Source organism: Ptychodera flava, assembly GCF_041260155.1.
Source record: "Ptychodera flava strain L36383 chromosome 3 unlocalized genomic scaffold, AS_Pfla_20210202 Scaffold_26__1_contigs__length_13983176_pilon, whole genome shotgun sequence".
NCBI classification, from domain to species: domain Eukaryota; kingdom Metazoa; phylum Hemichordata; class Enteropneusta; family Ptychoderidae; genus Ptychodera; species Ptychodera flava.
Window position 1 is genome coordinate 7,818,962 of NW_027248280.1, and position 12,509 is coordinate 7,831,470.

The window sequence follows — 12,509 nt, forward strand, 5'->3', positions numbered from 1 at the left end:
TGCTGAATTACCTTCTAATACTTTTGCATAGTTCTTAGAACTTCCTTTGGCACATAGACCAGGTATTGAAGATTATGTTATCCGTAACGGCTCTTTAAACTAGGACAAAAATTTATAGTAATAGCTGATATTTTTGTTTTTGCGTAACTTTCACTATGAAAACCTTCTCATTGTTGTCAAATAACTTTAGTGCCACGATGATTGACAGAGGGTCTATTCAAAGACCGGCATTGCTGATGTCGTTGTTGTTTTTTAACTTTTTGAGTTTTCACAATGCGAAATGCGAACACGTCCCGAAATTCAGCGACCACAGCTTGAATTGTGTCGTTCTACCAAGATGACAAACTGTACGTGACGGTCCAATCCCTGTCGATTGTTTAGGTCAGAACGTTGCTAAAAGCTGAGACAAGAATATGAATGAAGATCTACAATTGATGAGTCGGTGACCATGATTCGCATTGTAATATCTATAGGATTGGACATAGTGTATACTGCACATACAACGCGTTTGTCACACACAGTGAGTTGGTGTGATTGAGTGAAATCCACTAGAGAATGTCAGATTGATATCAGAGTCGGGCTCGATAAAGATCTTGGTTTTTGAATCCAGAAGGACCCGACATTTCAAACAGAATGAATGTGGCTGGTAGTGTAAAGTGATTCTGAGTTCCATTTCTGTCAGGTTGCTCGGAAAAAGATGTGTCGTGTCATATTCACTTTCATTTATTTTGACATTCTCATCGGTGTGGTGACCTGGTCGTGCCTTGGCTCAGCAACCGCTGCGCTGCTGGAATAAAGATTTTAAGTACGGATGTTGAAGCGTGACACAGTATAGCCGCTTCCCGAAAATCACGCGCCGTTCTATACTGCTCGGCTTCCGGTCTCAACATAAATCCTAACTACTATATGAGCGTCCTCTGGTCGTACTTACCGTACACCTCAACCTCGATGTCCTTCTGGTCTACGTCACCCGTTTCTTTAATCCGAGCCACGCATGTGTAAGTTCCTTTGTCGCTCATTGTGACGCTGTTCACTTTTAGACCGCCCTCTTCCATATCGTAATGTTGGTCTGGAACGAAAACGATCGGCAAAATTCTGCAAATATCTCTTGAAATGACTCTCTCCACAACTGTGTTCAAATGTTCGTCGTTCATTCATTCAGAAAATAAAAACTACCAGCATTTGCATCTCCTTCCCAGTGTTTTGAAACTACATTTGGTCACGTGATATTCGGGTTGACCCTTTCCATGTATATAATATCGTACACTCATTAAAGTGGGAGAATATGGGGAAAATATTCGTAATGGCGACATCATTACAAATGACCTCAAAAGAGGGATTACATCATTACTCGCTCATGACCGAATCGTTTCCAAAAGTAAAATTCTACAATGGCCAACAGTTTGCAGCTGGCGACAATCACGCTTATCTCCAATTTATATTAAAATTTATAAACGAATTTCACAAATAAACCACGCACAAAAAAATTCTGTTTGTTGTACTGTTACGTCACAGGCATGTCGATATCTACCAACAGGAACATAGCAGCTCTACAATACATGTTCAATTGTTATGGAAGCTGATGAAAAGCTAATAAGTCCATTCCAGCTTATACACCACGAAATAACCTTCCGCTGCAAAAAAATCCGAAAACAGTCTTCGATGCCTAATGCATAATCGTACTACCATGCTCGGCTTACAACCAGCCGAGGCTCTAGCTGCTGAACATCGAAATATGTCTTACCTTCGTTTATGCGGAAGTTGTTAAACTTCCAGGTCAGCAAGGGAAGGGGATATGACGTCACATCGCACACGATGAAACCATCTTCACCCCTGATAAGGTGCTGCTTTGTCGGTGTGTTGCGAAAGTCGATAGGTTCTGTGAGATTGTTGCGGAAATGGTGTGAGTCAGCGATTTTGAACATGTTTGTGAGTTTCGTAGTGTTCTCTGTGACTAATACTAGATTTTCTGGCGTCCTGAGTTCAGTGTATGCCGTCAAGTAGTTGGATATAACATATCATGTCAAAGTTTATAGAAACATCAAGATAATTTTTCGTCACCATGACAAGACTAACCTACAGTAGACAATTTATTTGCATACCCAGTTACGTTCTTTTTTAGTCTACTGATCATTTAAAACAGACAACAATATATATATTATCTTGACGAACAACAGGTTGCCGCCCGACTAGCGTCAGTTACAATCACATCATCGTGGAGGGACCATGCATTAATTGACCCTCAATTCAGTTTTAAAGGGATACAGTCGTCGGAACTGCAGCTATGATGATGAGGTGCATCAAGATATCTTGCACGAAATTGTAAACAAGGAACTTGCACAGGCGCAGTTCCGACGACCGTTTCCGTTTAAATGCTCGCTTTCTATTTCTACTGCGCAGATAAACCTATTTTTCTGTAGAAAAAAACTCTCTTAACACTACGTGCAAAAGAAACGAACGGGTCTTTAAAACTTAATAACACGACTTTACACTCATTACGACATCCACATACCAATGACGTCAATCTTGATAGTGGCAGTATCTGATCCAAATTCACAGGTGTACGTCCCTTTGTCACTGTCCATGATTTGCTCGAACCAGAGAGTTGCCATCTCTGCGTCCGACCTTTCAACGTACCGCCTAATGTCAAACCCTGCAAAAATATAGAGTAGAGAGACATATTAACGGCGACATCAGGTCGTAAATTATACAAACAGCATCATTTTATAATTTCATTATCACGGTTATACGATGCCGGACCCCCCTCTCTCTCTCCTCTCTCTCTCTCTCTTCTCTCTCTCTCTCTCTCTCTCTCTCTCTCTCTCTCTCTCTCTCTCTCTCTCTCTCTCTCTCTCTCTCTCTCTCTCTCTCTCTCTGTCAAGCACGCATATTCCATATTACCTCTCACAAACTCACGTAGATGAAGACAGCATGCAATTTATATACATACATACATACATACATACATACATACATACATACATACATACATACATACATACATACATACATACATACATACAAAACTCGTGATGTCTGTTTTCACAAGAAGACATCGCAGTCGATATGTACAGGGTCGCTAAGTTAAACGTACTTTCACAAAGTCTGATATACCAAAGTCTGATATGCAACTTGGCGTGTTCAACTGTGGTTAAATGTATTCGGTGAATTTATTGCCATCAATCGGTGCACAAAGTAAACATCGGTAATGGCCGAATGACACAGAGGTCGCAGACAGATCGGAGTGCGATGGTATTTTTAGAACCCAGTAGCAATAAATCGTATGTCTACCAAGTCATGAAACTATGGAATCATACGCGTACGTCTGAAATGGGCCAGGAGCTCGAACATTTAATGACATTTTCTGACTTGCTTTGTTTTTAATATCAACCGCAGTTTCTTTTGCTACTCCCCGAAGCATGTTGAGATACACACTGTTCAGCTTGTCAACTCAGCCTGTACGTGTGTTGACTGCATTGTTATTGTTGACAAATAAATTCTCTTCCGGACTAGAATTCAAATGTAAACAGCAGCAGTACTTGCAATTATAGATGCTTTGAGGAGTAGAACAAGGGCCTGGCAGTTGACATACAAAAACGTATATTGAAAGAAAATCATCAACAGTTACAGCCACTGTCTTTTTAAATATTTGATAAAACCAAAATTTTGAAAGTCGGTCGGCAGCGCTGCATTGAACTCTAACGAACGACGATGGAAAACATAGGCTAGCTGGATTTTGCAAGTCAGTCAACCTGGGCGGAACATTCTGTGTGTTGCCCTAGAACATGACGTCACCCTTTTCCCTGGAATATTTGTATGTGATCTTTGTACAGATTTGATCGGGGGTGAATGAATGCGATGTTTGGTTTTGTATCAATGTTTAATTTCTGAGAGGTTAAAACCGTGTTGAATGTTTAACGTTGAAATGTGTGACCTTCTGAACTTCGCTGACGTGTCTGGGCATGTTTGTCGTTCGAGATATCTACCAATTTGGCGCCAAATGGTGTGTGAGGAAAGTTGTTTAGACAGGTATACGGGGTGAACCAGGCTTTGAATAACGCTAGCGGCGTGGCCGTCGGCTGTCAAGTGATCGTATCACGACAGTGGACTTTTGCATCGCGCAATTTCTGAAAATCTTAATGGCTTGGGGAGGGAGATAAAATGACCCGGATCAATGGTACCCTCCGCAGTTTCGTATTCCAACACTGCAGACGTGTAAAGTTTCAAGGTACCGAAACTGCCGAGAGATTCCAATGAAGATTAGGTGGAACCAATTAAGGGATACGATATCCTCTTTGGCTGTTGTAGACCTAGGCTGTTTTTATTTCGACAGAGATATTCCTCTATACATGTTTATACCCCTAGTCTACATCGCTTCGTGTTTTAGCGGCTTTCGCATGTGCTCGCACGATGTCTAATGTCAAAGTTGCAGACGATCCATAATGAGCTCACAGCCAGAAAGCGTAAAAAACGCGCGCTTTATCCCCTAGGTCTCCATGAGCGATGCTGACATGCGAGCCGACAGGTGTCAGAGCTAGAGGGCGTAGATTTCAGCTACTGTCACAATTTGTAATATTGGGAAGTGTGACCATAGTTTGTACCGTTACGAGAGACGATAATGACTCCGTAGAGAATTAAAGATGGGTTAAAAGTTGGATTTTTAAATTGAAGAATAAAAATTCGAAATTTTCAAAGAGCCAGGTAAAAAAGTTGTCCTAACAGGAGATGGTAGCCAACACTTAAAGATGAATGCGACTCGGTGGCAGACATTCGGACGCTCAAACTTTTACAAAACGTTGCCAGGGCTCATTTTGAAGCTCATTGACTAAATAAAGTTTTCGCCGGCTTATTTTTGTGAAAATCGAAAATTTTATTTTTGCTATAACATTCACACTAGGATGGCGGCCATTTTTAATTTCAAATATCCGTAAATATTGGGTATACGTAATTTGTTTCTCTAGTACCAAAATTTGCAGGGTGACCCTCCCCCCACCCCCTAGAATGGTTGAACATTTGCTTGGGGAAGTTTGAGCTAAGGTTTGAGTCTCGCATTTTCGAGGCCCATACTACCTTGATAAGCTTTAAGGTACTTTTCTGTGACCTATTTCGGTTGGTATGATACGCAAAAACCATTTAACCAACAAGCATTTCATCATCTTTGGAGAACCAAAGATTAGTTATCAAAACCCGAACAAAAAACCTTACCTGGTTGGGAAAGCGAGAGTACTTCCCTCCCGGAAGGGTCATACCACTTAGGGTTGTTTCCCCCAGGTACTTCGCAGGTCACGCTGAACGATGCATCGACGGCAAGATACTGCTCCACCGATGGATATAGGTCTATTGCTGCTTCTACGCCTGATGGGAAAAAAGAAACATAGAGGTCACGGTCAAGTCAAATACTATGTCTAGAATCAAGGCAAATTTATAAATTACAAAATCCAAGAAACAAAGTATGGGCCGTTTGATCTTTGAAGGGGTAGGCCAGGATGCATTTTTTTCAGGTTTCAAAGTTCCACGCTTTCTTCCAACCTTCATGTGAAAATGTTCTCTTTTGTAAAACGAAGTGCACAGCTCCAACCTTTTGGCTGGGTTTTGTCCCTCCCAAGATTTATTGGTCGACATTAAAATAGACTTCACATAAATTGGAATATCGTCCGGTCCGCACGGCTTGGTACAGTCTCCCTAACGACAGTTCCTCCATGGGTAGAGGGAGTGTTGTTTTGATGGAGGTTCCCTCCCCAAATAAACACCTCTGGCTAGCGAAGTTGAGATCGGAGAGACACGATTATGTTCCTAGGCCAAGACGCACTAATCGAACTACAAACGGCAACAAGGGTGTATATATGCCAAATATATGTCAAAATTACCAACATAATAAACAGAAAATATACAACAAGATCAGTAGACGTGTGCAAACTTATTCATCCGCGCTATATATATATATATATATATATATATATATATATATATATATATATATATATATATATATATATATATACAAGCATACAGATGTTCTCGTGGGAAATTACAGTGCTCGATGCTACAGCAGAGCGTTATAAATAATGATACAAATTGCTTCAAGTGCAACGTAATAATATAATAATATATGTTACTTGAGTTTCTTGCATCCCGAAATCACGTTATATATATATATATATATATATATATATATATATATATATATATATATATATATATATATATTATATATATATATATATATATATATATATATATGCACCATTCTCCCGTTCATAGTATTTGTCTGTACAAGTCGCTCAGCAGAGAGAAAGTTATGTGATGCGAGTTGAATACACTACTTAATGATGGCATCCAAGCAGGAGAACATCTCAGGCGCTGTGACCCGGTTCCCGCTCTTTTATGACGTAAGCCCAAGAATTACGATTTAATTTCGCCAATTTCATATCTGGGGATAAAAGCTCTTAGAATCAATCTGAGATTCATTATTGAGATATGATTTTATAGTACAATCAAATGCACTCCCGTTTCTGTAAAATTCGCAACCGAAATCGATTCAGGGAATTTAAGCAAAACGACGAGTATACGATATATCATTAAGCGATTAATTCCGGTGAGTGAACGGACGTAGTGCCTGACAGATGGCTTCTAAAATATTGATGGTCATTATTTAGAATGGTAAAACATTGCCTTTGTTTAAATATTCCCATCCAAAACACTTAAAGAAATTGAGTCAGGTCCTTCTAATGAGACGAAACGTCGGCCATTGATCTTTGCGTACTTTCAATTCCCTGAAGGATTACTGTAGATGATTTTACAGCATTTGTAACGGCAAACGGTGTAGTATGTTATACTGCGTGTATGTTGGTGTATAGGTATGTAGTTCGGTAGGTTGGTCGGCAGGCTGGCGGGCAGGCAAGCAGGTATGTATGTATGTAGGTATGTATGTATGTATGTATGTATGTATGTATGTATGTATGTATGTATGTATGTATGTATGTATGTATGTATGTATGTATGTACGTACGTACGTAAGTACGTACGCACGCACGCACGCACGTACGTACGTATGTATGTATGTATGCATCGTGCATACATTACATGTATATACATATATAAGTGTGTGTATATATAAATATATATATATATATATATATATATATATGTGTGTGTGTGTGTGTGTGTGTGTGTGTGTGTGTGTGTGTATTTGAGAGTTATAAAGTAATAAATGAATAAGATGCTTCTAACGATATTTATTTATTTATTTATTTATTTCGAACTCCAACACAGATATGATACAGTTTAAAACCGTATATAGATCCCCACTACATGTATATCGCATTATTATATATATATATATATATATATATATATATATATATATATATATATATATATATATATATATATATATATATATATATATATTATGTACATATTTATCAAGATATTTTCAAATTGATGAATGTAATATGGTGTTATCACATATTAGACTATGTATGATATGTACAGACGAAGTTAGCCAATTAGTTCGGTCCACAAATCTCAGTTTCTCATTTCGTAACCGTAGTTTTCAATAGTTGGCAGCAGTTACTTATTGTTTGCCTAATTTGTCAGCTGAATGAATGATATACAACGCATTGATAGTCAATTCAGTATAAGCAACTAATCGCACTGATGGTGACATGCTGACCTATCTGACCCGGTCCGATAACCGATAACAGCCCCGTGTATTGGCTTCATCGCGGTGTCAGATTTCGTCAGTATTGCCCGAGAACAACATGAACGCATAATAACGGCGCTCTGCCTGGTCAGCTAATTGCCTCACTGCGTACCGCCCAGTCCATAATTGAGTCATCTGCTTTTAGACCACGTGTCGGAACTTCCATTTCCTCGTCGGATGTGACCGAGGCTGACGGTTTGCATTATCGGCCAATGGATGCACCGAAGCCTGTCTAATGACTGGGCTTTAATGACCTTAACACAGGTGCACGATACAGCCATTGTGTCGTGCTTCTTGTTAAATGCCATGCTTTCTTTAAGTGGTATCAAGTAAGCTGATTTCCAATTGTACACGTCCAATTATCTCGTGACTCATTCAGTGAAACTGCATACGAGAGCAGAAAATCTTCGTATTTCCCACGTTGGAGATATCACCGCACTGTACTTTTTATCCATAGTGATTTCTTCACGACAAGTTTTGATTTCAACGTCTTTTTAGCTATACTGTCAAACACATCACGTTTATTTTTTTGGGGGGGTGAGGGATGCTACTCAAGGGGGTACTGCATTGCGACCGAGACACCTATATAAACAATATAATTACGCAAGGTAAAGTGAAGTCAGAAAATGTAAATCTCTGAAATTAATGTCGTTAACTTTTGAACATCCTCAGCCAAAGGGAGCGGCTAACAATAAGCTTATTCTCAAAAATTTAGAAACGATGATGTATATTATATATCGCTCGTGTATATTTTTGTATTACTGTTAGAGTAGCGAATTATGATGAAATTGCGAAATTTTGATTGCAGAGTGCAGCGAAATTGTGAATAAAAGTTTATTTTTTTTTCAAACAGTCTTTAGCCTTGGGATTCTCTATGTTACGCGAGTAAGTACTTGGCCTTCAGGTTCCAGTACGGCTAAAGATTGCAGTTCACTATTGATCGTGTGCGGCAGTCAAGAACCAAGTGTTCAGGAAAATATTTCGCCTAATCTAGCCATCCTTGTATCAGATACCGTGAGGCCCGGGGCGTATGTTTGTCAGTATGGGGGAGAATATGGGGGAAAATCATTTATCCATTTGAACAAACACGCAGAGGAAAATAATATGAGCAAATAGTTTTCGTATCTGTAGATCAGTAATGAACTTTGACCCGGCAGTCGTACACAGCTGTGCTCAGCGTATCCAATATTAAATCGAAAATGGGAGACGAAATTGAAAACGAAAATTGACAAGCATCAAATATCATTGTCAGATCATAAAAAACACTGAATCTGAAAAATTCAAAAGCTGTTTCCGTCTTTGCGAGAGTTTCAACGAGAATGTGTCATATTTTTACCAGTATACCTGCGATTAATGATGGTATGATAAGTATGGTTATTTTAACACGTTGTGCTTTTTTGAGGATTCACTCTGTCGTCTGCCTGCGCACTTCATTTGCGCCGAACAAAAGAAATCAGTTCCGCTTGGACTGATAGCGCGCTCCCAGGGTAATCTAATGTGCACAAAGGAGCGAATCATAAAAAACCGGTGAGGGATAGGCAAATTTGGACTCAATGTTAGAGGAAACGCAAGACGTCACTTTTAAGATGTCTATTATTGCATACATTATTAATAAGATTGTTTTTCAGAGCAATAAGGTGGCATAAATATCACATCGCGGCTTACCCCGAAGATTTGACGGTACGTCCCTAATTTGACATGTTCGTGCGAATTGATTGTTACAAGACTTTCCTTCATGGCGATGCTAGTTGTCAGTCACAGTCTGGATGATCATCAGGCATAACGCGTACGACAACCATATTCAACTAACTGATATCTGACAAAATCTCGTCTTTTTCAATTTGTTCAAGCCGTTCATTCATTTCAGTCAAGCCTCAAACAGTGAGAAACAAATTACCGTGGTGACCCCGTCAGATGCTATCGAGTGAATCACTTTGAAAGAGTCTTTATTCGACGTATGTATGTATGTATGTATGTATGTATGTATGTATGTATGTATGTATGTATGTATGTATGTATGTATGTATGTATGTATGTATGTATGTATGTATGTATGTATGTATGTATGTACGTACGTACGTACGTACGTACGTATCTATCTATCTATCTATCTATCTATCTATCTATCTATCTATCTATCTATCTATCTATCTATATGTATGAGTGGAATAGATCGATGGATGAATGCCACGCATTGAATTGGTTTATAGATATACGGATAGATGGGAAATTGAGTGTCATGCATGTGTTTGTAACATGCCATATGAATGGAAGTCGTGAAAAATACTGACAGCAATTGTAACAGTTTTGGCATTCCTGACGACCACGACATCGATGGCTCCCAAAGCTAGCACCGCCTTTGGTGTAAGTTTGTGTATTTTGAAGAAATGTGACCGTTATACGTTATCTGTTATCCTCAAATTTAAAATACAGAGACTAATCAAATGAAAGTATTTTCTTCCGTCAAATCTGGTCACACAATTTATCTTATCTTATCTTATCTTATCGAATCTAATCTAATGTAAAAGAGGCACACATGGCAGCCAGGGAGACTGGAACCATGCGGTTGCGGAAAGTACATCTAAGCTTATATATCGGTCACTCGGTTATCCTGCCTCTTGTTTTGTTGATGCAACGATATCTGTGTGTTTTATCGACAACGGCTTTCTATTTGTTTCAATCATGGGCAGCATTCACTCATGACAACCACGTGACCCCGCGGGATTCCATTGAGTTCTCAGCTCGATTTATCAATTTTTCTTATCAGATATCGACGTTAATGTCCACTACTTGGGGAGCTTCCCTCGTAAGGTTCAACGCCCAGTCATAGTTTCATTCATGTCGCTTTGCTGCATTTCAACCGTCACATTGCATTGGCAAGGCAGCATCTATACAAATCACCACGTATACGTATCTGTGCCTATGTCTTCTGTGTTGAGATAATTTCCAGATTTTTAATCATCAGCTACATGACAGACAGAGAATATAGTATTGGGATCCGAAAGATGGCGTATTGTAGATATAAGCCACTTTTCATCTTTTCAGTCGATGGAAGTCATGTTGTCAAAGATTAAAGTATAAATTCATTTTACAAAGCGATTAATCTAAACGAATAGTGTAGCCAGTTTAACCACACGAGATGGACTCGGAGCATAAGATCTTTGTAAGGGTTGATCCAATATCCAATACAATCTGTAAAGTAATTATAAGGGCTAATTTTGCAACCTGGATACAGCCAAGCTATTTTTGTAAAAATATAGACATGATTTGATTTCTGAGGGAAAGTGTTGAGTTCAAGGTACAGTATTGCGCGTTGTCGACGCCAAGCAAATACACGGGTACACCACCACCCTATAAACTACTATGTCAATACATTGACCAACGTATGCCTAAGATTCCATCACCTATCCCTTGGTTTTGTTTCATTAAAAAGAGTTGCTACGTTCTTAAAACACTACCGATTTGCAAATAAAATACGTTAGCAACAAAGAGCGAGCATTATCTCCCCAGTGCAATATCGAAAGGGTATACTGTGAACAATCTGTTAACTTTTGAGAATTACATCATAAACGTTATTTTTACGACATAATGTCACATATGATTTGAATATGTGACCAACATGAATCCCTAAAATAGGCCGATAAACAGGTTCGGAACCGACCATACCGCAGGTCCCTACTGTCACATGACATTTATGCCGTACAGTAACGGAATTTGGAGCAACTGTATAGGCCTTGTTGCTGACACTAATTGAATATATTTCTCATATACTAGTAAAAAGGATACCCACATCCTGTGGAAATTGCCATTTCTGACATTGAATTATACACAACAAAGAGATATTTCATCCGAAGAAAACATTTTTATCACATTACAGTACACGAGTTCTTTCCTGTGATCAAGTGCCCCCTCCCTTTGTGGTTCCTGTGGAATAGATGTCGACGCAATCCGGTGCGTGTATCTGGGCGCTACCATGGAAACAGTCTACCGTGAGAGTTGCAATCTCTCATTTGAATTAGCGTGATTATAATTTCAATGCTGCAACACAAAATGGCATATGTAAGATACAAATCTCCTCCGTTGCAGCAGATGTTATTTGCTGACGTAACTTGTAACAGCTCAAGGTATGGAGTATTCTCGTTGCATAGTCGCAGATTATCTCAACCAAATCGCTGCAGCTATTTCTCCCGTCCTAATTAGTTCATTAGCTAGATAGCCGCTCACTGAACTGTCTTAGCTAAATAGCTGCAAAATAGCTTGGGATTCGGCTATGTTAGCTGAATAACTTCTAAGGATCTCGGCAAGACTGGTTAAGAAGGGTCATCAGTAGCTGTAACTTTTAATGACAATTTTTCACTGTTATTGTTTCTGAATGGCAACCACAGTTTCTGGTTCTACTCCCCAAAGCATGTAGTGTTCAGCTTGTCAACTGAATGTCAGGCAATTTAACAACCTTACTGCGGCGATACAACAGATTTATCTGATAATACGACGACAGAAAACTCTTTCGTCAGATTTGAAAATTCTGTTTCAAAGTAATATGTCCCTGATATGAATTTTCCCGTTTTCACATTGATTGTTCGTTTACTTTCATTCTACAATATTGCGGTAATTGTGACAATGTCTGCGATTTGTTCGTCTGACTCAAATGTAATCTGCTCCCGATATAATATGCGTCTGGTCCTGGATGCGCCGGCTCTTTTAATGGAAATTTCACTTTGGTTTGATATTACAAAATGGTCATAATAGATTACCATACTCTCCCAACACTGGATAACACATGTCTGTCTAGACCACTCTGTGA

General features: G+C 39.1%; 1 protein-coding gene across 1 annotated transcript in view; it reads right to left on the reverse strand.

The window, feature by feature from the left end:
- LOC139126103 (neural cell adhesion molecule 2-like) overlaps positions 1-12,509 on the reverse strand; it is a 52,929-nt gene that overhangs the window by 20,252 nt on the left and 20,168 nt on the right. Inside the window, exons 2-5 of the mRNA XM_070692154.1 lie at positions 5,206-5,355; positions 2,513-2,653; positions 1,745-1,879; positions 932-1,069 (exon numbers count right to left, since the gene is read on the reverse strand). Coding sequence (XP_070548255.1) covers positions 932-1,069; positions 1,745-1,879; positions 2,513-2,653; positions 5,206-5,355 — 564 coding nt within the window. The remainder of the gene's footprint in view (positions 1-931; positions 1,070-1,744; positions 1,880-2,512; positions 2,654-5,205; positions 5,356-12,509) is intronic.